A 27,124-nucleotide genomic window follows, 5' to 3' on the forward strand; every position below is an offset into this window, starting at 1 on the left:
TCCCATTTTTTTTTTTTTTTGCTTTTATTTCTATTGCCTTGGGAGACTGACCTAAGAAAACATTGGTATGATTTATGTCAGAGAATGTTTTGTCTGGCTGTATTTTTAATAATCCAAGCAAGAGCTCATGATGGCCTAACCTGGTACAAGTAGTAGTGGAAATAGAAGAAAATAGACGGATTTGATACAGTTGTTAGAGACGTAGAATTGTTAAGACTTGGTGAATGACTTAAAGAGCAGAGAGGAGAGACAGTCAAGGCTGATACCCTGATTCCTGCCATGGGCCATGGGTGATGGCAGTGTCATTCGTGAACATTGGGAACATAAGAGGAAGAGGAGTATATTGGCTGGAGAGAGGCAGTACAGAGATGATGGCTTCACCTGGAACATTTTGAGCTGGAAATGCCTCTGGGTCTAGAATCAGGAAGACAACCTGGGCTGGAGATTTAGATTTGTGACTCCTTAGCATATGGTTGATACTTGAAGCCATGGAAGTTGATAGTGTGGGTGAAAACAGGCAGCTAGCTAGCTCATTCACCATCTATCCATACATCTGTTCATCAGGAAAGGAATTTCTAAATGTTCCCTAATGTGCATGTAGTATGTCTATAATTTCTCCTAAACAGTGAAAATATCACAAGTTTATTTCTTTTTCTCAAAAAACCAAAACCAAGGAGCAGTCACTGGGAGACACTTTTGATTTCTGCCTTTATCTTCACCATTTGTTCTTATGGTTCAGTAGCTCTGGCCTGAAGGATGTTTTCTCAGCTCTGTTCTCTTGCTCTTTCATTGTGAACTTCCGCCTGAAAGACACACCCACCCCTGAATCCTCCAAGGCAAGTTTGACATTCAATCCGAGCCTGGGTCTCTAGTTTACCATCAAAGCAAGAGAGGGACTTATTCAGCCTTTCCCATGAAATTGCTAAATGCTATTTCATTAAATATGTGCCAGAGCAGTGTATTTTTATTGTTGGTTTTAAAAACCAAGAAAGAAACCAAAAAAACTCCATGAAACAAGTATCCCCAAATTCATGTATGGTGTCAGGAAGATGGAGAACAAAATGACTAGTGTTCTGCAAAGCATAAATAAAGAAAATGGAGAAGAATTTTTCCTTTCAAAAAATAACCCTGATATTGACATGAAATGTCAGGTCAGGTAGAGACTTCTGATCCAAGATGATTTGAACTCAAATGTTTCACTCATTCTACCCATTCCCCACTGAAATCACTAAATGGATATTATATAAAATTCTATATGAATGCTGGAAACTGAGGAAGGGAATTATCCCCATAACTGAAACTCAGCGGGTTGATGAGATACACTAGTAGCCATTGCTCTGGCGACAATGGCCCTCGTGATGAAGGAAGAGAGCTGTGCACTGTGAATGTCCTCCGTTCACCCTGCCAGGAAGCTAAGGAGACCATGGGTATCTTGTGAGAGACTCAGCATTACCTGATTCTTTACCACGTCTGGCCTGGGACCTCACAGGAATGGTCCCTCTGTAGGTGTATCTCCCTGTGTGGTACCCTCCTGGCTGCCTCTTGCTAGCCTCCTCCTCTGGCTTCCTCCTGGCTATGTAAACCAGAGACTATGGTTTTTAGAATGATCAGTTTAATGTATACAAGATGTGCCACCTTTCTGGTGAAGGTTCTGGGAAGCACTAACCCCTCCATCTTTGGAATCTCAAGAGTCACAAAAGCCTTTGAAGAACGGTCATTTTCTGAGCTGCATCCAGATGCATTGGGAGAGCCAAGACGCAGAGGCAGTATAGCTGAGAGCAAGGCAGCCCCGCGTCCTCTCGTTGTGGGCTCTCAGCTATTACCATTCCTGTGGCTTCACACTGACAGTTATAAATATGTACATATAGATCGAATAAATATATGTAGACTAAAATGGGATATAATGGTAGGATAATCAACTTCACTGAGATGAAAAGTATAGTAAGTGTTAGTGTTCAAGGGGAACCAAGAAACGGAACTCCTCTGTCCAAATCTTGAACCAATGGAGCAATAATAACAAAGTGTAGGAAGACCACACATCGCCTTTATTCCTGAGCTTTCCGTGTGCTCTCCACTGACGAGCAGCTCCCGAGAAGGGGAGGGGAGGGGCTGAGCTACATTTGCTCAGTTCTTCTTTCTAAACTCATCAGTCAGGTTAAGTTCCCCCTGGACCCAGGGCTCATGAGCTAGAGGGTGTAAAGAGGGAAAGAAAGTCATACGAAACGAGCTGCATCTGTATGGAGGAGGCATCCCAAGTGGAGAAGAAGTGTCCACCACACATACCCCAGCACTCTTTGGATTTTTCTTCCATTAATCTCTTGGGCTTAGTCATTAAGCCTACAGTCAACTGGAAGAAGACATTTCCCATCTTCATGAGGCTACTTCTGCCTTACCAACTACTACATTTTTGGGTGTCCTCATTGACAGGGTGGATTTTGCCCCTAGAAAGCTCTGAAATGAGTTGAAACTGTATAATAACTAAATGAACGCCACTGTATTAGTTTCCTAGGGCTGTCGTAACAAATGACTACAACTGGGTGACTTAAAGCAACAGAAACTAGTTCTCTCACCGTTCTGGAGCCCAGACATCCAAAATAAAGGTGTCAGCAAGTCCGTGCTCCACCTGAAGGCTCTAGGGGAGAATCCTTCCTCGCCTCTTCCTTGGCTTCTGGGAGCATCACTCCAATCTTCCTCTGCTTTTCCCATGGAAGCTTTCCCATGCTTTCCCCATGGCCTTCTGCCCTGTGTATGGCTCTGTGACAAATCTTCCGCTCCTTTCTTTTATAAAGGCACAAGTTATTGGATTTAGGGCCCACCCTAATCCAGGATGATCTCATCTTAACACCCCATCTGCAAAGGCCTGATTTCCAAATTCACATTTTCAGGTACTGTAGGTTATGACTGGGACATATCTTTTTGGAAGCCATTAATCAATCCACTCCAGCCACCAATACTAAAGTTTACTATATATTCTATTTCCCACCTGAAATTATGTCCAACGATGTTGTCCGACATAGCTTATCAGAGGTTAAGGATAACATACTAATATAAATATAGACATATACAGAATATATAAAGAATTCTCACATGTTAATAATAAGCAATTTTAAATGGTCAAAAGATGGAGTTCCCTGGTGGTCTAGTGGTTAAGACTCCACGCTTCCACTGCAGGGGGTGCAGGTTGGATCCCTGGTCAGGGAACTAAGATCCCACATGCTGCGTGGTGTGGCCAAAAAATATATAAATAAATAAATTAAATTAAATGGTCAAAAGATTTGAAGAGACGCTTCACAAAAGAAGATACACACGTGCCCAATAAGCATATGAGAAGGTGCTCAACACTATTAGTTATCATCAGGGTCTGGCCCATGGGAGGCACCAAAGGGGCTTAGACTTACAGTGCTGTACACTAAATAAGAGATATTCTAGTTGCCAGGGTAGCCACATTCCCAGAGACGTTAACAAAGGTGGGGCCTTGGACTAAGACATTGACCACCTAATCTGTAGCAAATGGGTTCTAGTTATCACTACTGAAAAAGAAACAGTGGATGCACATCCCTGGTCCAATCAACTGTGGCCAGTGGATAGGGTCACAACGTTCAGGGTGGCTGATGGGTCCCTCCACAGTGGGTAAAGTAGAAGTTATAGGTGGGGCAGACACGCGAAAAGATCAATCTGACAGGTACAGAAATAGCACGGCCTTTAGAGTTGAGCTCTGTGATATTCATTCAGCAAGTCACTTGCCTTCTCTAAGTCTCAATTTCTTCACTTCACTTTCTATCCTGCAAATAGGAACACTGAAACCTGCCTTAGTGTTTTTAATGAAGATTAAACTAGAAAATGCATGAAAAGCAAATGACACAGCTGGCCCAGGAAGGTGGTCTTTCTTCCACCTCCATGGAGGTTAACATAACCGATTCTTCCTGCTCATGGGGTGGGAAATGAAAGTGGCTCCTGAAAGGAACACTTTAAGCCTGAATTACTCCAAGTCCAAAGGAATGTCCCCAAGAACCCTTGGTCCCAGGACAATCCCAGGAACTGGAACAAGTTTTCCTAAAGGAGCCATAACATCCACTTTGATTCTTAGCCCCCTCCCCACGGTTTACCTCTGAGGCAGAGAAGAACCTTTATGTCAATGGAACTTGGCTTGAGTTTGGGGGCCTCTTCCAGGCAGATAATTCCCCATGTACCTTTCTACTGGACACACTTCATTAGGACATGCCCTCGAATACTCCCTTGATTCTATGTTCTGACATCTCTCTAATGCTCCTATTTCGGCCCTCTAGACTTGGCCTTGAGGTTAGTATTTGATCTCTTTCGCTGATCTCTTGTTATTTCTTACAGACTTGGCTTTTCATTCCCCCTTCCTGCTCTTTGTACTTTTACTGAGTAGGATCACATTTCCCTTGTCAGCCCATTGAGACCAACCCTTGGTGCCGCCCAAAGGCCAGATCTCAAGCTGGCCTTGCTCAGTACCCCCAAGGGGAAATTTGAACAAAACCCAGTTATCCACTGGGACCTAGACCATGCACATGGCCATGGGTGATCTCATAAGGACAGACACCAGGTGAGTCTCCTGGGACTCACTCCATTTGCCTCTGTAGCAAAACAAAAGATGAGGAGTAGGCAAAAGTGAGGATGGGAACTTAGCTTCAACTTCACAGCTTGAAGCTAAGCAGTGCCCACGCTAAGGGTCAAATACACTGGGCAATACCTATTGAATTGAAAGATGTGCCTGCCAGGAGTCCATTAGTTTGAAGGATAGAGAAATCTCAGAAGAACATATCCTCAAGGAAGAGGAAGCCACATAAATAAACTTGATCCATTTAAAAATATCTAGTACTTATTTATATTTAGAACTGTAGTAGATTAGTGTCCCTACTTCCTCACCTTTGCCCACAGGTCTGGAGGTTGGCTAGGGTAACTCAGTTCTGGTCCATGTCTCTCTCCGGTAGGCTAGCTTGGGCATGTTCTCCTGGTGAAGATGCAGGTGCGAGAGCACAGGTGGGAAGGCTGAGTGCTATTTCAAGCTTCCGTTTGTATCCAGCCTGCTACGATCCCACAGGCCAAAGAAGTCACAAGCTGGACCCCGAGTCAGAGTGGGCACAGGAGGAGTTTGCAGCCGTGCACGACTGTGCTTAAAAATCAATTCAACATTAAGAATAACCAAGGCCTTTTTGCCAACACAGTGTGTCATGTTTATTGGGCTATTCACAAGTCAGCTAAAACACCATGAAGGGAAAAGACCGGATGCCATCAGTAATGTCAGGAAACAAAATATTTAGCAGTTCTTAGTTTCAAGTGTCGCATTCCATCACAGCTTGAGGAATATGGGCAATTCACTAACAAAACTGCAGTGGGTGCCATTTATTTTTAGCAACAAGAAGCACATACGTTTATTTAACCAATGACTTTTAGGACAGTCAGCAAAAAAAGAAAATGGTATTTTCATGTAGCTAAGACAAGAAAATCATTTATACAAATTAAATGGATACAAAATACATTATAAAGAGAACACACATACAAAAGTCATTAAGCTGGTCAAAGAGCAAGAATGCCACAGAACACCACACTGAGAGAACACTGGTGTGAATTCATTTCCGTTATGAAAGTACGTCCAAAGTTTGAGTTACACATTTACTGAGGTAAAGGCACAATCACTTCCACGTAATTAATGGGGAAGAATCCAGATTCCCCATGGAGCACTCCTTCATACCAGTTTTCATCTATCTGATTGGTTAATGTAATGATATCCCCTTCTTTAAATCCTAGTTCTCCTGGGTTTTCTGGCTCAAACTCATAGAGACCACGACAGCAGGGCTGGTCCATGGGAATGTGAGAACCTGTCCACATCACATGGAGACAAAAAGCACAGGTTAACATGACAAATCACCCAGGGAGCTTTGCAAAGGTGGAGAGTTGCAGATACCACGACAGCAGGCCCCTGCCTTCCTTGCCAGGACAAGGCCGGCTCAACCCACCTCACAGGTGCTGTACTTGTGGCCTCTGCCCTCCTCCGCTCTCCCAGCTGCCCCAGATGACCTCCTGGGCCCACAGCTTTTCTCATCAGTTCTCCCAGCCAGAGAATTCAGGCCCAGCCCCTGTCCTTGAAGCAGCTACTCAGCTCTGCCTGGAGCCCAAGGGAGGTGCAGAATTACAAGGCCCAACCCCTGCCCTCAGGGAGCTCATAGTTTCTTTCTGGAGACTGGAAAACACATGGGAAACATTTAAAAAACAAAGATGAGGTACTGTATCACCTGCAGCTCAGAGAAGAAGGAAGCAGGAAAGGCCTGGGTGGTCAGGGACATTTTCCTAGAGCTGGTGACCAGGAGCTGGAACATGGCAGGGTGTGAGACTGGAGAGGGATGAGGAGAATCTCTACAGACCAGCCTGCAGTCTTGGGATTGTACTAAGCCAGAAGTTCTCAGAATAACATTTTTTTAATAATTGCTTTTTAATTTCAAAACTAAAACTAAACATGGTAAAAAGAGAGAAAAGACATGCAAAATTGGGAAAAGTTAGCTGTAAACCACTAATGAAGAGGTAACCAATGTTAAATTAACATTATGGCATAGAAGCTTCCATATATCTTTATGAATATGTTTGTGTATGTGTTTACATATAGCTGTTTTCATAAAAGAATTCCTATATATATTACTGTGAACATCTTTCCAGGTTACTTTTAATTACTGACCAGTTGTCAACTGTTATCAGTATAACATAATTTCTTTAACCGATCTCCTATTATAGGATATTTAAAGGTCTTTCCTCCCATCCTTCCCTCCTTCCTTCTTTCCTTTCTTTCTTCCTTCCTTCCTCCTTCTTTCTCTCTCTTCCCTTCTCCATTCCTTCCTTTTGATTTTCCTGTTTGTTTTCTCTTGGCTTTCATGGATAACTCTTTGAAAAATATCCTAATGTATGTGTATTTACAAAGATGTACATTTAATTCCGGAGGGTAAATGTCTAGAAGGAAATTGGCTGTTCATAGACATAAATTTTTCCAAGACTTTTAAAATTTACTATGTATGCATTTTTTCTATGATTGTTTTTGTCTTAAAAGTACTAGGAGCCCCTAATATATTATACACTTTTATACTATAAATATTAACCTTATATCTGTCATGTTTGATACAAGCAGTATTCCCAGCTTATTATCTGTTTCTTTTTTTTTCTTTTATTTTGTTTTTGGAGCGTGTACTGGGGATGGGGCAGGGATGGGGGTTTCTGTTTTGTTTTGGCATACATGCAGAAATTTTACACAACATAAGCAGTCAAACTGATGAAACTTTTCATTCATGGTTTCCCTTCTACAATTATATATGAATATTCAACTAAATTTATCCGAGTAATTTTTTTCAATTAATTTTTAACGTGAAAATGTTTTCTTTCAACCCGTTTGGATTTTTGCAGATAAAGGTATTATTTGCTTTTAATAATGTTTAAGCAGTTATCGCAACACGATTTACTAAATAACCCATTCTTCTCCACTGATTTCAAATACTACTTTTATCTTTATCAATATCATACAAATGTTTAATTATGTGCACTTGGATCTATTTTAGGATCTTCTACTTTGCTCCACTGATCCGTTTCAGTAACTGTACCACACTACTTTAAATATTGTAGCTTTGAAGTAAAGGTTAGTAATTAGTAAAGCAAGTTCCTCATTCTTACTCTTCTACAGGCATACGTTGGAGATATTGCAGGTTTGGTTCCAGACCACCGCAATAAAGCAAACATCTCAATAAAGCAAGTCACCCAAATTTTTTGGTTCCCCAGTGCACATAAAAGTTATGTTTACACTAAACTGTAGTCTGTTAAGTGTGCAGTAACATTTTGTCTAAAAAAGCAATGTGTATACCTTAATTTAAAAATACTTTATTGCTAAAAAATGCTAACCATCATCTGAGCCTTCAGCGAGTCCCAATCTTTTTGCTGGTGGAGGGTCTTGCCTCGATGTTTGTGGCTGCTGACTGGTCAGGGTGGTGGCTGCTGAAGGCTGGGAGGCTGTGACAAGTTCTTAAAATAAGACAACAGTGAAGTTTGCTGCATCAGTTGACTCTTCCTTTCACAAATGATTTCTCTGTAGCAGGCAATGCTATTGGATAGCATTTTACCCACAGTAGAACTTCTGTCAAAATTGGAGTCAATCCTCTCAAACTCTGCTGCTGCTTTATCAACTAAGTTTTATAATATTCTAAATCTTCCATTGTCATTTCAACAGTCTTCACAGTATCTTCATCAGGAGTAGATTCCATCTCAAGAAACCAGAAACCACTTTCTTTGCTCATCCATAAGAAGCAACTCCTCATCTGTTAAAGTTTTATCATGAGACTGCAGCAATTCAGTCACATCTTCGGGCTCCACTTCTAATTCTAGTCTTCTTGTTATTTCCACCACATCTACAATTACTTCCTCCTCTGAAGTCTTGAACCACTCAGAGTCATCCGTGAGAGTTGGAAGCAACTTCTGATAATGTTGGTATTTTGACCTCTTCCCATGAATCATGAGTGTTCTTAATGGCATCTAGAATGATGAATCCCTCCCAGAAGGTTTTCGATTTACTTTGCCCAGATCCATCAGAGGAATCACTTTCTGTGGCAGCTATAGTCTTACAAAATGTATTCTTCTTTTTTTTCTTTTTTTTTTTTTGCGGTACGCGCAGCTAGTCTTACAAAATGTATTCTTCTTTTTTTTCTTTTTTTTTTTTGCGGTACGCGGGCCTCTCACTGCTGTGGCCTCTCCCGTTGCAGAGCACAGGCTCCAGATGTGCAGGCTCAGTGGCCATGGCTGACGGGCCTAGCCGCCCCGCAGCATGTGGGATCCTCCCAGACCGGGGCACGAACCCGTGTCCCCTGCATCGGCAGGCGGGCTCTCAACCACTGCACCACCAGGGAAGCCCCAAAATAATAAGCCCCAAGTCTTATTATTCTTAAATAATAAGACTTGAAAGTTGAAATTACTCCTTGATCCATGAGCTGCAGAATAGATGTTGTGTTAGCAGGCATGTAAACAACACTGATCTCATTGTACATCTCCATTAGAGCTCTTGGGTGACTGGGTGCATTGTCAATGAACAGTAATATTTTGAAAGGAATCATTTATTCTGAGGAGTAGGTCTCAACAGTGGGCTTAAAATATTCAGTCAACCATGTTGTAAACAGATGTGCTGCCATCCAGGCTTTGCTGTTCCATTTCTAGAGCACAGGCAGAGTAGATTTAGTATAATTCTGAAGGGATTTAAGATTTTCAGAATGGTAAGTGAGCTCTGGCTTCAACTGAAAGTCACCAGCAGCATTAACCCCTACCAGTAGAGTCAACCTGTCCTTTGAAGCCAGGCATTGACTTCTCCTCTCTAGCTATGAAAGTCCTAGATGGCACCTTCCAATAGAAGGCCACTTCATCTACATTGAAGATCTGTTGTTTAGTGTAACCACCTTCATTAATGATCTTAGCTTGATCTTCTGGATAACCTGCTGCAGCTTCTACATTAGCACTTGCTGCTTCCCCTTGCACTTTTACATCACGGAGGCAGCTTCTTTCCTTAAACCTCATGAACAACTTCTGCTAGCTTCAGACGTTTCTTCTGCAGCTTTCTCACCTCAGCCTTCATAGAATTGAAAAGAGTTAGGACCTTGCTCTGGATTAGGCTTTGGCTTAAGGGAATGTTGTGGCTGGTTTGATCTTCTATCCAGATCACTGAAACTTTCTCCATATCAGCAATAAAGCTGTTTCACTTTCTTATCATTTGGGTGTTCACTGGAGTAGCACTTTTAATTTCCTTCAAGAACTTTTCCTTTGCATTCACATCTTGGCTCCTGTTTGGTGCAAGAGGCCTAGATTTTCACCTATCCTGGCTTTCGACATGCCTTCCTCACTAAGCTTAAGCAATTCTAGCTTTTGATTTAAAATGAGACGCGCGACCCTTCCTTTCACTTGAACACTCAGAGACGACTGTAGGGTTATTAATTGGCCTAACTTCAATATTGTTGTGTCTTGGGGAATAAGGAGGGTGAGGAGAGGGAGAGAGATGGGGGAATGGCAGGTTGGTGGAGCAGTCAGAACACAGACGTTTTTCAAGTTCATCACCTTATATGGGCACAGTTTGTGTCCCCCCCCCCAAAACAATTACAATAACATCAAAGATCACACATCACACATCACCACAACAAATACAATAATAATGAAAAAGTTTGAATTATTGTGAGAATTACCCAAATGTAACACAGAAACACAAAGTGAGCAAACACTGTTGGAAAAATGGTGTCCACAGACTTGCTCGATACAGGGTTGCCACAAACCTTCAATTTGTAAAGAATGCAGTATCTGCAAAGCGCAATAAAACGAGGTATGCCTGTATTTTAAAATTTCCTATTCCCACAAAATCATTCAACCAGGTAAATTTTAGTATCAACGTATTGAGTTACCCTCATCTTGACTTTAACTGGATGATATTTTTTGAGTAATAATAAGATTAATGTTACAAGATTATTTTTAAATGAATGACCATTGCATGCCTTGAGGAAACCACACTTGTTTATGTGTTGTACATTTATCCTATGTGTAGACTGGGTTTGTTACTATTTTAAATTTTTACCTCTGTATTTTGAAATGAAATTACTTCCTTTTTGTATTCTGGTCATGTTTTGGTATAAGAGCATTTATAAAATAAATTAAACTCTTTTCTCTATTCTCTAAAATATTCAAACTTGAAGACTTGATTTTTAAAATGCCCCTAATTATCTAGGCCTATGGATTTCTGAAGACAGAAGGCTTTCTAGGATAGCTTATGATAGTGGCTTAGTGTGTCTGGGAAGGACATATGGTCACCCCAGTCCAGTTCCCTACAGATCCTAAAGGGGACATGTGGCCCCAGTGGTTCCCATGGTTCCATGCAGAGGAGCCAATGGTGAGAGCCTGGGCAGGAGCTGAGGGGCTGCCCTGGCCAAGTGAGGTGATGCCCCTCGCAGAGGGGGTGGAGGGCAAGGACCACCGGTGAGTTCAGAGGGAGACCTGATTGTCCCAGTCAAGATGGAGGTGGAAGGAGGCTGAACCCCACCCCAGGAAAACCACACACTGCATCCACATGAGGCCACCACATGGAAAGAGGCCACCACCAGTGGATGGAACAGGCCATCCAGGAGGAGACCAGGGAAGCCTGCACCCCACAATAGCAGACACTTGTTCCTCTTTACATCACCCGAGCAGAGTGAGGTCTGCAAAGCGGGGAAGGCAGCACCCCAGAGCCAGACCAGGCCAGTTTCACGGGTTTTGGCCTTTAAGAAGAGGGCTTAATCCTTTCCCGTGACTGCAATATCTGCACACGTGTGACCTCTGCCATCCTATGTTTTCCATTTCTATTTCCTTTTTCTATTATTATGAAACATTCTTATTTCTCTCCCTGTCCAGACTTCAACTGAGAGTTGAAACAAGTTCTGCTAGAGATTGTGTTCCTTCCTCACCAAGTCTTTTCCATCCAAGTAAAGAGAGAAGATAGATTTGGGTTGGTCAAATGAGAAGCCCCTTTGTCCTGGGGAGGGGCCGGGAGTTGGCAGCAAATTCACCGTGCAGCACCCCTTTCTCTGGGGGCAGTCCCCCCTTGGTGCCATCCCACCGCTAAACTTCTGCACACGCTGTCCACCCAACGTGGGAGTGAGAGCCAAACCCCTGCTGGCATAAGGAGCGTCTTCCACCTACTGCCTTCCTGCTGCAGTGGTTCTCAACCTGGCAGCACATTAAAACGCCCACTGCCCAGGTTGACCCCAGACCAATTAAATCAGTAGCTCTGGCAATGGGACCCAGACAAGGGGGAAATTTAAAAAATTTCTCAGGTGTTTCCAATTTCCAAAGGAGGTTGCGAACCACCAGACTCATGGCCCTCCTTCCCTCCGTTTCCTTTGACCAGAGCCTGGGAGCGTCAAGGAGCTCGTGGGGAAAGGGAAGAGCGAGGTGGTGGGTCGGCAGGGGTTGGGGGGGAGGTCTTCTGCCTCTGCACGTGGGAAGCTCCTTCCCAGGTGGTGCTTCCAGGTAGGTCAGCATTTTAAAATCTGGGCCCCCTGCACTATTATCTCTAGAATCTACCTGATGTTTCTAACATGTAGATGGCTCCTTCCATGACAGACGCCCCCATCCCACCCCAAGTCTGTATGTTCCTCTTGTCATAATTATGGTAATTGGGAAGTAGAAGGATTTAAATAGGGGGCCCAGTTCATGATCTTGAATGTGAACAGCATAACCTTCAATGATTTCAAAACATTGGGGAATTGTGCGTTTCCAAGCAGAACTTCCCATTTTCCTTTGGAAATACAGCTCCTATCTGGGTGGGCGGCGGGGCTGGGAGCTGGGCACTGAAACCCTGCAGCAATTCAAGCCTCTGAGTCTAAGTCAATTTTATGAATGAATCACTGTTTCCATGTGGTCTATGAAAATGATTAGTATTCTTTTATCATTTCTCCTACTGTCAGTTTTTAACAGAGACGGAGTCAGGTGCCAAAGCACATGGTGGTCTTGGGAAGCATTTCCTTGAACACAAAATGTCAATGCTAGAAGGGTCTTTGGTGGTCTTCAGTGAACCCTCTTCTTTTTGAAGAAGAGGTCACAGCAGCCTGGCCCCAGAGCTAATGGCAAAGGCAGAAAGAGACACCAGGGCTCCAGACCCCAGCCCATGACCTACCCTTCTGATGTCACCTCCTACGTGATCTATGCCACTGCTAAGGGTTGCCAAGAAATTTCACAGGCTATGACACTGACTACAGGGCTAATTGTGTGTGTGTGTATATATATATATATATATATTTTTTCCCCTCCCATTTACTTTGTAAGCTACCTACAATGACTAAAATAAATACTAAACGGCAGGCATGCACTTATCCCAACCACCACCTATGTGTGCATACATGTGCACCCCCTGCACACATGCACTGAACAGATCGGGGGTAAGACACATCACTCACTTCTCACTTCATTTATTCCAGGCGAGGGACCATTGCCACACTGCCCACTTTGATTTCCTAAGAGCTGGGAAGTGACCAAGCAGTCACATCACACTCCATCAGCAAATGAACCCAAAACATGGCATCTCTCCTGAGACCCCTGAGTGGAAAGCCCCTGGGCAAGAGTTCCCTGACTCAGGTAATAGGACACGAGCACCGGGCTCTCCCCCATCTCTGCGCTGCGTCCCCTCCACCCACTGAACACAGTTCTCAACAGTGCGGGCACCAGGCAGATCCACACCCACCAGAGCTTGGTCTGGCTGTCCTGAACTACACCCTCAGCAGGACAATATTCTGCAATATCGTCCAATGCATTTGTCACGCTGGGTCGTTTTTGCCGTCTGGGGCCCTCGACCCAAGTAGCCACGGCTGCCCTTACTTTAGGGAGAAGGTGGAACCTGCACACGAGCAAACAATGTTTAGCTGGTAAATTCCAAAATAATGCTATTTCAGTTGTGAAATGGTCTGAATGCCAAGGCTTTCAGGCTTTCATGCCAGAGCCAGGTAGGCTTTTATGAGATTTGAGAAGCGGAGGGGGGGCGGGCGGGGAGACTTCTGCTTCCAAGGAAGCAGAGCTTGAAGAACTCCAGAGCATAGAGGTTTGTGTTACAAGCTGTGGGGAGGGAAGGGCTGTTTCCTGCCACCCAGAGAAGAGATAGGAGCTCTTTCTGGAGTCAGGGAGGAGGCCTGGTAAGAGAAGAGGGCAGGGAAGAAGGCTGAACTGCTCCCTGGATTCCACCCTGGGTGGGGGGTCTTAGCCCCATTTCCCACTGGAAGCGTGGCGGAAGGCAGGCCCCCAAAGTGCTCTAGACTTGGGGGCACTGAGCACAGTGGAAATGGTGGGTAGTATAATTAAACAGAGAGGGCGTCTGAGGGGGCCACCCTTGGCTCCCCACGACCTGTGAACACATGTCAAGTCCCGGCAGGAAGTGAGGAAGTGCTGCAGGGGCAGCTGGACCAGAGATGGCCTGGGGGTGGGTACGCAGGCTCCGAATGCAGAGATCCAGCAACCCAGAGGCAGAGACTCAGGCCCGGGACCCAGGCCTGGAACTGGAGTGACAAGTTATCTCAGCTGTGGAAGCAGTTAAGACCCCGACACGCTTCCCCACCTGCCACTGTGATGTTCCCTAAACTCTCCCTGCACCCAGGCAACATCTCAGGGTACAGAAGGAGGTAGGAGAGAACCTTGGAGGAAAACCAATAGTCCTTGCAGGAAATTTCAGCCGAATGACTAGGTTTAAATCCTGAATTGACAAAGCAATAAATGGATAGTCTGCACTTTCTATTGGAAGAGACTGCATTACCTTGAAATGGCAAGATTACGTTGTTTTCCACCATTAGAAGAAATGGAAAAAAGATTAAATTTTTTTTTTTTTTTTTTGGCCAACAGTAGAAATGGAAAAAAGATTAAGTTGTTTCCGCCATCAGTCTAAACGGAGGCTCGTAAGCAAGTTCAGTTAACAAGAAATAAAGTTTGTGCTCACTTGCGTGATGGTGTGTGAATTTTCCCTCTCCACAAAAGACAAGTCAGTGTCACCACGGATGGAACCCAAAAGTGCAGGCAGAAAAGGTGACATGTCCTCAGTGGGACCTTTTCAAACTGGACTAGGCACAAACATGGGCGAGGTGCCTGAGTGCCCAGCTTCCCTGGATCAGAAGCCGCACCTCTGCCCAGATCTTCCCGTAATAAAGGAGGGGTCCTACCCAGCACCCCATCTTTGTTGAACACCCACTCCCCTTTCCCCTGGGGTCTTGCTCCACCACCTCCATCTCTATGCTTTCTCGTGTTTGGTAGTTGGCACCTGAAACTGCTGAGAATTTGTGCACGTGAGCTCCTGGCAGCCGAAACCCCAACCCAGTCTTCCTTGTTAAGGCACTAAAACAAAGATTATTTTAACAGCGAAAAGGGAGTGTCCCTGTTAAATATTTATTATTCAAGCTCTGTTCCACCCCATTTGGGGAAGGAAAAAAAAAGAGAGACCCCACCACAAGAATTGTAAGGTGGCCGGTCAGTCAGTACTACATCGGCAATACACAATAGGTCAGGAAACCCTAAAAGAAATTTCACTTCCCTCTTGGCAATAATGTGGACCGGTTTCTAACAATATTGGGCCCCCTCTTGTTTTAACAGCAGGAAAGTTTTTTGGATGCCCTTCCCCCAACCCCACCTTTTGTTTCCCAAAGTCCCTGCTGCCAAGGGCTACTCACGTGTACAGAATTGCTGGGCACACTTTACTCTGGTAGCGATAGCCCCACAGTGAATTAATTCTGCAGTCCCAGTTAGCTGTAGGGATGAAATACTAACCCTCTGTTTTTCAGTAAACACCATGTGCCGGGACAATATTCTAAGTGCCTATTAGCAGATTTAATTCTCAGAGAAACCCTCTGATGAGGTACCATTATTTCCCCCAATTTGATGGATGGAGAAACCTAGGTTCAAAGCAAATAAGCAGCAGGGCTGATATTTGACCTCCATCTAGGTCCAGAGTCTGTGTTCCTGATCGCCACTGCATGCATCCACTCTGAAAATTGTTGGCTGGTGAGTTTATGCCCACTCAGTTTCTGAGCCAACCCCAGCCAAGGGGATGGTCCATCACCTAGGTTGGAAAGAGCCTGTGGGTCCTCAGCTGGGCAGGCTCCGGGAGTTCCCGTGCCTTGGGATGCTCTTTATTTATTTATTTTTTTGAGAAAAATATTGTTTAAAATCTTTTTTAATGAGGTATAATATATACAGATAAGTGCACATATCATAAGTGTATAGTTTAATGAATTTTCACAAACTGAAACATCTGTGCAGCTAGCATCAAGATCAAGAAATAAAACTTTAGTAGCATCTAAGAGCTCAGTCATGTTCTTTCCTCCAATCAGTACTCCCCCAAGGTAATCACTAGCCTGACTCCTAATGCTATACATTAGTTATGTCTGTTTTTTGAGTTTTATGTTAATGGAATCATACAGTATGCACTCTGGTGTCTCGTTTGTTTCACTCAACGTTATGTCTGCGTGGAGCGTGACTAAGTTCTTCATCTTGTTTAATTTGTGTGTGTGTGTGTCTTTTTGATGTATATAACAATATAGTTCAGTATTAGATCCATATAATCTATAAATAAAGACAACGTTTTTGGGGGATGTGTGAGGAATGCTCTTTAGGAGCATCCTCCACTTAAATCCTTCTCTGATCCTGGAAGGCCTGCCCACATCCCAGCTCGCCCTGCCAATCACTTGAGGGATGTCCTTCAGGTACTTATTCTCTGTGCTGCTTCAAAGTGAGCAACTCAGGCTTCAATCCAAAAAAAATAATAATAATAACCAAACAAAAACAGGTGTCTACTCCAGGTGGTGGACGAGACACTAGAGTGGAGGTGGCATCAGATAAGGCTGGCGTTTCTGCAGCCCGGCCGTCTCCTGTGCTCCCTCCCTCTCTCTCTGCCATGTGCCAGGACCTGGGAGCCTGTTCTCCAAGGCTGTGTTTCTCATCCTGCCTTTGAAGGAGATAAAGGTGGAGGTAGGAGTGGTCAGTGGGGCAGGGGACATCCTTCTCTCCGTAGCACTAAAAATCACAGCTCTTTTGCTGTACTTGAACTTGGCTAATTTCCAGCTCACCAAAGGAGCCCTCTGTACTCTCTTCTTCTCTGCTGGCCCTGACTTTGTGGATTTCATTACCTGGAAGCATTTGGTCAGAGCATCCCAACTGAAAGGCAAGCTACAACCCCCACTCCTATTTTTTGGGTTGGGGTGGGGAAGGGGCTGGAGAGAGAAGGAAAATTCACACAACTGCTGTCCGCATGAGTGCCTACCAGGGTACAAGGTATGGAGTCTATGGAAGCTACTGACCTGAGGAGGGCTCTTTGTCTTTTAGTAAATGCCCCAGACGGCTGTGCCTTTTGAGTTTTTGTTCCTGCTTTTTATAGTTTTTCTCTTGCCTCCCTTGTAGTCAGGCTGCGACCTGTCACTTTTTCCTGCCGACAGTGGGCCTTCCGAAAGCAGTCCCCCAGGCCTTTCTAATCTGCTGCTTCCAGTCTGCTGTAGGCTGGGAAATCAGATAACCAATTATGTAACATTAACAGCTGCTGTGTCGTGGGCTCTTGCTCTGTAGCAAGTACCGCGCGTGCCCCAGCACCTCTTATTTATGTGATCTAATTTAATTCTTAGAATAACCCTATGCAGTTGGGGTGATACTTCCTGTTCTTTTGATGACAGAATTTTGACCCAGAGGTAAGAGCCAGGATTTGGCCCTTCCTCTGACTCCAAAGCCCACTTAACAGTAAGGCAGGTGACACCTATCTTGGCTGGGTGAGCTTGTTTTCTGCTCACTTCCTGGTCTCAAGTCTGAAATGCAGAGGTATTTCCATGACTTCTGCTACCCAGGGGCAGCTAAGGAACAGAGAGGAAGGTACCTGAGAACAGGTGGAATCGGCAGTCACCCTGAGACTTACTATACCTGTACCATCTAACTCTTAACGTATTGGGGCAAAAACACTAACTTGGAACTTTCGAGTCTATTTCTGGTTCACACTCATTCTCAAACACCGAGTGTGCACTCTGGGCCAGGCACCACGCCCAACATATTAGACACCATCTCTCTTGAATTAGAACAAGCATATCTGGTTCAAGTTCCCTTCAAAAGGTGTCTTTTTTTTTTTTTTTTCCAATCTAAAATCTCAAGCTCTTGTAGCAAAATTTTTTTGAAGCTAACACTTTTCCTTGAGCTGACCCAGACAAAGCATTGGTATATAACTCTGAAAAATACCACAAAACCCATTTTGTTCAACATCTGTAAGTACTATTTTTGTCCATTTGGTAAGAACATATGGGACAGAAACTTCAGATCCCTGGGTTCTAGCTCTGGGTTAGGTCACCTCTGGGCCCTGATTTCCTTACCTGAAAATTTTAAGTATTAATCTATGGTTAATGCTATGGACTGAATGCTTGTGTCCCCCCAATATTCAGATGTTGAAGTCTAATCCCCAAAGTGGTGGTATTTGGAGGTGGGGACTTTGGGAGGTGACAAGGTCATGAAGGTGGAGCCCTCATGAATGGGGTTAGTGCCACCCTGTGTACAGACACAACAAGAAGACAGCCATCCGCAAACGAGGAAGAGGGCCCTCACCAGACACTGAATCTGCCAGCACCTTGATCTTGAACTTCCCAGACTTCAGAGCTGTGAGAAACAAATGTTTGTTGTTTTAAGCCCCTCAGTCTAGTATTCATTATAGCAGCTCAAGCTAAGACAGTTAAGCAGTAAACTAGTAAGTAAAGTCTAGTAAAAGTCTATGAACTACCTTTCTAGAAATAAGAACTCTGTATTTATCCATAGGAGATGTGATTTATTAAAATGACTTGTCAGTGGAACTCAAGCTTAATTATTACAATCTATAAAAATAAGCATGTGTAATTTGTTTTTACCTTAATACCAATCCTCCACCACTTACACAGGTTATATGAGATGGGTGTACCTAGTAAAGTTTGTGCCCACACCTCTCACAAAGCTTTCCCTTGTGTACGGAGACGACTTTTGCAGATTTCTCAGAAGCCACAGCCCATTTATTTAACAAAGCTTCCTGGGAGGTGACTCCTCAACTACAGCCAGGTCCAGTGCTTGTGGGTTGCCTTTGCCACTCTGAACTAAGGAAAAAGGGAAGACAAATGACGGCCTTAATCAGAGGTGGCTTCCTGGCCGTTGGCATGGCGATCAGCTTGCAGATGGTGTTTTGCTTGGCCTGCTCCTTGCTTTGTACAGTGTGGATTAATTGACAATATTTTAAAAATAAGGAGATTGCACATAAATATATGATTTCTGGCTTCTCTTGGAAAATCATAAAGGCTGGCTATCCTAGGTCCACATTCTCAGGCAACAAGCAGCTGCTATTTGGACAGGGCAAGTGTTCTCTAGGTGGCTACAGACTCCTCTGCCTGTGGTGCTCCTAACTTGGAGGTCTGTTGTCAGACATCTGTCACTGGCCTGGCGCTGTTTTCTTACACTTTCCTACATCTCTCATTCCCATGATCTGGCATTAGGGTTTGCACCTGAAGCCACACCCACTCGACAAGTCCAGGAGGTATCACAAACAAGTCCAGGATTCAAACGAAAAGTCCTCTGGAATTGTGCTGCATGGCTGCCCTGTTTGTAATCCCTGGAAACTGACTTCTACTGGCTATTTTTAAAAACGTAAGTACATATATTACTATTTAGATAACGGTATTTTAAATTTTAGTTTAAAGACCAAGCATACCATTGTAGAATATATACTAAGATTTTAAAATACGCATTTGAGACAATATAACCATTTCAGCCAAGAAGTATTAAAATTCCTACAACTAAGTTAGAAATTACGTCCTACAGGCTTTTCAAAAACTTTTTACAGACTATTTAGAAGAGTTACAGGAAACCATTCCCTGCAGCAAGAAAACTTTCTCTCTAAAGCTTCCTTGAGATGAAAAATAAAACAAGGACTCTTCCCCTTTTGCACATCAATGGCTACTGATCAACAATAATAATCATAGTTCACATTTTAATTTTTAAAAATATTTTTTTAAATACAGAAAATATGAAAATGTTCAATCTGCACTTTTCAAATTTTTAAGAATGCTGAGTACTCAGAAAAGATAAATATTGCAGCCACAGAATTTAGAGCTGGCAAAGAAACTTGGAATGTATTAAGTCCAATCACTTCATTTAGGAACGAGTGGAAATCAGTCCAGAGATGTTAAGAGACTCTTCCCAAAGTCACACAGCAAATAAGTGCCAGAGTCTGAATTCCAACATGAGACTCCTGTTTTTTGCTTATTTCTCTTTGTCGGTAACTCTGACTCTGAACCACTACTGATAATATACAGAAATGGATATTGGGGGAGGGCTGGTGGCAGGGGAAAAAAAAAAACAAGAAAAAAGTGGAAAGAACAGAAGACAAAAATGAAAAATAAGCTGCTGACTGAGCAATCACCATTGTCACTGCTGTGTGAAATTTTAATTTCCTCTTTGGAAATTTAGGTTAAAAATACATCTATTTCTATTTGCAGAGTGCTCATCTTCTTTAAGTTTCACACTTCACACTTTACTTTTGAATAAATGTTTATTTTCTAATGTAATCCTAGAGATTTCACTCCGATGAGGGGAACGACTTAGGCTCTAAACATTATATCCAAGCCCCCTTAGAAGTGTGAAGGAATTTACAAAAGTCTCTTTGTACCTACAGGGAGTTAGAATGTCTTAATATAAGCCATTTGAGAGATTTATTTTTGCCTCGCTCTGAAATGCCTGTAGCACACATTTGGAAACCACATTTGTTCACTCAGCTCAGCCTTCCACATTCTTAACGTCCATCTCAGTTTGGTCCATATTAACCCTCAGTTGTGATTATACAAAGTGGTGCCCTCTTTAAGAACAGCAGTGAAAACGAAAACCTTCACAAAGAAATGAGTTGATTAAAAAAACGTAAAAGATACTCTGTCTTCTAGTCTTTACATCTAGAATTCAGCAAGTGATAACTTACCCAGGGTAGGGAAGATACTTGAGCATAGGTCACAAGCTCCTATACTATTTTCCTCAAAACCAAGGGTTTTCTGGGAACGACCCAGGCACGCATTTTAGCACGAAGACTTTTCTTGGCCTCCCTTTCTCTTTGGGGACACAGAGGCAGCACATGCTGCTGAGGCGTCATGACCCCACACTCAGGGGTTTGGACAGGCGGTGGTTTCTCCTAGCCAGGGCCTAAACTTGGATTTTTGTCTGCAATCCATCATTTCAAGATGTGATTTCCACCACCCCCCGCCCCTTCTCCATTTCTGGCTCACTTTATTCATTCTCCTAAGGACCTAGAAATGATATTATCAAAGATTCCATCTCAGTCCCACAATGGATTCTGCCTAATTGATCTATGTCCTTTCATCTCCCTTTTTTTTTTTTTCCTTTAGAAAGAAGAAATGATGAAGAAAATGTTCTTGGAATTCATTTCTGGCAGAGTCCTGTGAGCTTTGCTTTAAATTGTTAGTGAAATGCTTGACATTTTTCCTTCACTTTATAAACATTATGTGCAAATCATTCAGAATCCTAATGGAAGGTAATTTCCCATTTAATGCAGGCTATAAAAATGCCATTTTCTTCTGAAACTGTGCTTTAGAAACAAACAGTACAAGATCTCTTCACACTTGCAAATTCTCCCCACAAATCAATGAAGCCCGATGCTGGAAATGGGGACAAAAGCTACCACCAAGGGAACTTTCTAGAGGCAGCCTAGAAAAGGCAGAGGCATGTCACGGAGTTTGCTGCAATTGAGAATCCAGTTGTGGACACTGAGCCTTCTTAAAAGCCATCTTTGGCACAACTGTGATCTCTGGCTGACCATCACCCTTCTAACAACTTAATCTGCCTAGGGACTGACCTACTGGCCAAGAAGGAGGGGACGTAAGCACTGACACGCACAGTCTGGATGAGGAAGCCAAAGAACTCACTGTCCTATCAGTGTTTTCCAAGTCAGATGCATACAACAGACTCCCTTTGCAACCACTTGCTGGCCCGATTCCCTCTGATCAAGAATCTTGGAAAGAAATCATTCCCGATGCTCTTGAACATTCGCTAACATTCCCCAGTATTCTTTCTTAAAGATATAAAATTAAAAATCTATAAGGTGAAGCGCCCAGCTCTGCTACTTACAGGCTCTTTGACCTCAGGGAAATCTCACTTAACCTCTCTGAGCCTCCACTTACTCATCTGTAAAATGGGCATAATAATGGTACTAGAAACGTGTCTGAAGTATTTAATACATGACCTGACCCCTAGTAAGGACTCAATACGTGTTAACTGCTATATTGTTAAATTATTATTTATTACTGCTTTATTTTTATCACTTCCTCGCAATATTGTTACAAGGATGAAATGAGTTATGTGTACAAAGCATCAAATAATAATACCTGGCTTATTTTTGGTACTCAAATGCTATGTCCTTATGCCCTTAAATGTTACTTTAATTAAAATACTTTTTCATTTTTATTTTATGCCAGTCTGCGAGGTCAAATTTAGTATAGGTAGATGAAAACACCTTCATCAAAGGAAAACTGAGTTGTCTCTCATAGCAAATGAGAGCATGGTATCTTGGGAGCTTGACTGGAGGCCTCATCTCCAAGAACTAGCCCCCTGTTTGGATGCAGGCTGTAAGGGCAGAGAAGGTGGGGTAGGGGATGAGTCCTGGGGTCCTGGGGTCTGCTGATTCTGCTTCATTCAGATATAATACAGGGAGGGAGGTGGGCTGGAGTTGGGACTCATTTTCAAAGTTTTTAGTTAGTTTGTTTATATTCAGCTTCTTTCTAAACAGAAATTTTGAAATGGATTACAATGACATATGTATTCACAGTAGAGGTATTACAAACCAGAAATAGAAAAGTAAAGCCATAAAAAGTAGGGAAACAACATATTTTCATCCAAACACGAGAACCTGTGAGTAAAGGTGGGAGGGGACTATTAAAAATGATACCAGAGCAACAGACATACACTGGGACTGTCCCAAGCAAACTAGGATGCATGGTCGCCCTCAACAAAGGGGAGGAGGAGAACATGCATTAGCTGCGGTCATTTTAATGACTGCTGTGCTTGAACTTCACATCTGGCATTGAGCTTCCTGGGGGCAGGGAGAATAGAGAATGTAATGGGGTACACAATTTTCTTTAAAGAAGGAAGTACACCTATTCTTCAAAAGCCATCAATTTTCTCATTATGAAATACATTTCTGTTTATTCAAATATTCTTACTGAAATACAATTTTTAGAGAATATCTTGAAAAAAGGAAAATATTGCCCATAATCCTACCATTTAGCCTGGTCTATATGCAGATATTGATTTACAAAGTTGTAATCATAGAACACTTATAACTCTGTGTCTTTCTTTTCAACTTAATATCAAACCATAAACATTTTTATGCTGCTACATAATTTCCATGTTAGTAAGTTTGAATAGCTGCATACTACCCCATTTGATAGACCATTGCCTACTTAACCATTATCCTACTATTGACAAATATATATAAATAAATATTGGTCATTAGGCTGTTCCCACTTATAACTTTTTCTTCCTCTATATAGTGCTATAATAGATAGAGGAATATGCTTTTGCTTAAATTCTTTCTTTAGGATACATTTCCAGGAATGAAGCCACTGAGAGTATATAAACATGTTTCTTAATTTTGATAGATACTGCTAAGTTGATTTCCCAATGAGTCACCCCAGGGGTTGGCAGATTATGGCCTTCGGGCCAAGTAATGTTTTAATGGAACACAGCCATGCCCATCCATTTTCATGTTGTCTATGGCTGCTTTCACACCAGAACAGAGTTGAGTAGTTGCAACAGAGACCATATAGCCCACGAAGTGTAAACTACTGGGTTGGCCAAAAAGTTCATTCGTGTTTTTTGTAAGAAAACCCGAATGAACTTTTTGACCAGCCCAATATTTACGACCTGTCCCAGTACAAAAAGATCTTGCTAACCCTTAGATTATCCAAATGTACGTTCCCATACTGCCTGTACATGGTACCACATTCTAACAGAAATGAATTATGTGGGGTCAGACATTTTCTTCCACAACATATTTGTAGTAGATGTTCGTGCTAGAAACCGCAAGCTGGCCATCAAAACCCTCTCTTTCCTTCCTCACAGTAATATAATGTTAGGATGTGGCTCTTCAGTTAACCTCCCCCCCAACCTTTGCATCTAGTTGTGGTCCTGTGACTAAGCTCTCCCCAGTGGGATGGGAGTGGAAGTGATGTGAACCACCTTTGGCTCATTTCCCTAAGAGGAAATCTCTAGCCCTGGACTTCCATTCTTAATTTCTATCTTGTTTGAACCATTGCTCTCTTGAGTTTCTGTATGACAGCAACTACTATTACCCTAACTACCATGCAAAAACTGGTACCAGAAGTGGGGTATTGTCATGATAAAAGCTAAAATTAGTGGCTCTGACTCAGTGGCCAGGTAGTGATGAAGAAGAAACAGATATAATTGGTGTGAAAGCCGGTGACCCTTGTTAGGGTGTGGAAAAACATATGGTAAAACTTTTGCCTATGATAACTTTCAAAGCATACCACATACCAGGAGCTCTAAAGGAAGGAACTGGAGAAAACAGAATGTTAGTGGATGTTACCTCCCATCCTTGGTACATCTAGCAAATTATTATAAGAAAGAGAAGAACTGCCCAGTTTGCAAGCAAAGATAAAAGAGAAGAGAGAAAAATCAGACGTTGGGTCCCAGCATATTAGAAAAGCTTCTGTACGCCAAGGAACAGAAAATAAGCAGGTTGTGCTCCAAATCATCCTCAGAGACTTCTCTCAACCCAGTGAAGGCACCTAGTTCCACAGCAAAGATTAATCTAAAAGTATTGCCTTCTCACTCAAGTCTGCTGTTTCAGATGGCCTCAAGGTAGCCTCAATAAGTTAAGAAAGGTTAGACAAGAAAGGAAAGAAGTAAGGCAGTCTTAAGAGCTACATCTAAGAAAGAAACTTGGATGTGATTACCGGCACATGGAACTGCCTGGGAGATACAGATCAGAAGCTATTCCGTTTTTGGTGGCATTGAATTGTGAAAGGAAGTGCGGGTCTACCCTGAAAACATCTGCATCTATTGAAACTTGAAGAGAAACTCAAGGCCCCTAAGCAGCAGTAAGCACAATTCTCACAGGAGGCAAGTTTCCAAAGGCCACTTCAGATGTGAAGTGAAGATATGGAAGCCATGAAAGACTTCTGAGAAGGCAAATCTAGGGACCTACAGGATAAAGGACAGGAGCGATTCCTCCTGCCACCTTCCAAGGGAGCAGAACCAGGGTCTAATCTTCTTTCACTGACACAGTCCTTGCCATTCCTGTCCAGCAGAATTCCATCATTTTTATAGACTAGTGCCTGCTTTGTATTTCCTGATGTAACTAGGTATGGCTGCCCAGCTAGAGACTGCACTTCCCAACTTGCTTTGCCACGACCTGTGGTCATTGGATCTGAGTTCTCATCCCTGGAATGTGAGTGTGTCATTACTGCCTCACTGGCTTCAGAGGAAATGTCTAGCCTCACCTTCTGTTCTTTCTTCCCTTCCTTCTGGCTGGAGTGGCAACAACCAGGACAACTTGGAAGCCACAGGGTGATGAAGATGGCAGAGCTACCATCAGCTGTGTCTCCTGAGTGACTCCACGGACGAGAACCACCCATCCTCTTGGAATATCCTCCCTGGATTGTTGCATGAGTGAGAAAATCTTATTTTGTTGAGCATTCGTTGTACTTTGGGTGTCTCTTCTTTTTTAAACAGAAACTAGTGTTACCCTAATACAACACAAAAGAACTTCCCAGAGAACTGTACCTGAGTATCCTCTTGATAATATTTTAATGAAATCAATTTTATTCAAATAACTTTAAATAAAACTTTACATCAAAATGTAAATTGAAAAGCAGTACTACATGCTATAAAGAGACTGTAACTGTGAGCACAATTATGATGAAAAATAGACAATTTTATTAAATTCAAGGTAGGCACTTTTGCCTGCAGAAGACTTTTAGCCTGAGGTCTATCTTCTCTGTTAAAACTGGACATAAAAATATTCCAGCACAAAGCTGTAGCTTTATCTCCTTGAAATCAGAATGACTAAAAGAGAATTGAAAAAAAGAATAATTTTCTCATGATGTGATTCAAGGTTCTCTAGCTCTATATCCATTTAGCACCTAAAGCCATCTTGGGTAACAAACAGCAGAGAGATGCAGCCAGTGGGACGTATGACACTGAATGACTTGAAGTTTGCATTAATCCAGCAGACTGAGTGCAAGACCACAGCCTTCCTTTCATGTATCGAATCACTAATGATTATACAATAGGTATGTCTTTAATTCCAAACAATGAATGAACAAGAATGAACACTGTTGGTAGACCATCAATTATGAGGAATATAAGGAATATCTGAAAGATGGAAAGCAGCAGGTGGAGGAAATGAAGCTCAAAATGGTTCCCAAAGAGAGATGCAACAAAAGTGGATTTGGAGGATGCCCAAATCTCAGAGTAAGCGGTTTTGGGAGCTGGATGACTGGTTGGCATTCTGGGAAAAGAGCAGCTTGGTAAGTCCTCCCATCCTGGCTTTGTACCAAGTACCTGGGAGCCCAGGTGTCTGCCTCCAGGAAGGAGTATTGAGTGCAGGGACCTGAAACAGTGCCATGAGGAATGCAACCAGCCAGACAACTAGAAACCAGTGCATCTCACCCAGTGGAGCATCCCTAATCCCTCAAAACCATGGAAAATAGGCAGCAGTAATAGACAGCACCATAGGCAAACTAACATGGAATCTCAAATTAACAGTTGTGCACAGAACCAAGAATAATTGTTTATCCATTAATGCTTGGCAAAAATTGAAGTCTAATAACACAGGTATGGGGAAGCATGTATTGCTCCATTCATGGTAGTGTACCCGTTTTAGCAGGTAATTTGGCAATATCTACGATCACTTAAATGCATTCACTCTAACTCAGTAATTTCATTTCCAAGAAAGACTTGCCTATCAGCCTGTGGAGGCAGATAAAGGACATTCTTTTTAGCAAATAACTGGAAACAACCTTAATGTCCATTAATGGGGAAATGGTATATATAATGGAAAACTATGAAGTCATTAAAAAATAGTAGGGTAACATATATACAATGGAATATTAGTCAGCCATGAAAAAGAATGAAATAATGTCATTTGCAGCAACATGGATGGACCTAGAGATTGTCATACTGAGTGAAGTAAGTCAGACAAAGACAAATATCATATGATATCGCTTATATGTGGAACCTAAAAAAAATGGTACAAATGAACTTTTTACAGAATAGATATAGAGTCACAGATGTAGAAAACAAACTTATGGCTACCAGGGGGAAGAAGGCAGGGGAGGGATAAAATGGGAGATTGGGATTGACATATACACACTACTACATATAAAACAGATAACTAACAAGGACCTACTGTATAGCACAGGGAACTCTACTCAGTACTCTATAATGACCTATACAGGTAAAGAATCTAAAAAACAGTGAATGTATATATATGTGTAACTGATTCACTCTGCTATACACCTGAAACTAACACAACATTGTAAATCAACTATACTCCAATAAAACTTTTTAAAGAATAGTGGGATGG

General features: G+C 42.6%; 1 protein-coding gene across 2 annotated transcripts in view; it reads right to left on the reverse strand.

The window, feature by feature from the left end:
- Positions 1–5,215: 5,215 nt before the first annotated feature.
- SH3GL3 (SH3 domain containing GRB2 like 3, endophilin A3) overlaps positions 5,216–27,124 on the reverse strand; it is a 56,933-nt gene continuing 35,024 nt past the window's right edge. The window contains exons 8-9 of one of the 2 annotated variants that reach the window (XR_003681993.2): positions 16,827–17,022; positions 5,757–5,843 (exon numbers count right to left, since the gene is read on the reverse strand). Coding sequence is in view for 1 of the 2 variants with exons in the window: in XM_028495978.2 (XP_028351779.1) it covers positions 5,638–5,843 (206 nt within the window). In the remaining variant the exon portion in view is untranslated. Of the gene's footprint in view, positions 5,844–16,826; positions 17,023–27,124 lie in introns of both variants that reach the window. The other variant, XM_028495978.2, reaches the window with a different exon arrangement.

Source organism: Physeter macrocephalus, chromosome 11 (assembly GCF_002837175.3).
Source record: "Physeter macrocephalus isolate SW-GA chromosome 11, ASM283717v5, whole genome shotgun sequence".
NCBI classification, from domain to species: domain Eukaryota; kingdom Metazoa; phylum Chordata; class Mammalia; order Artiodactyla; family Physeteridae; genus Physeter; species Physeter macrocephalus.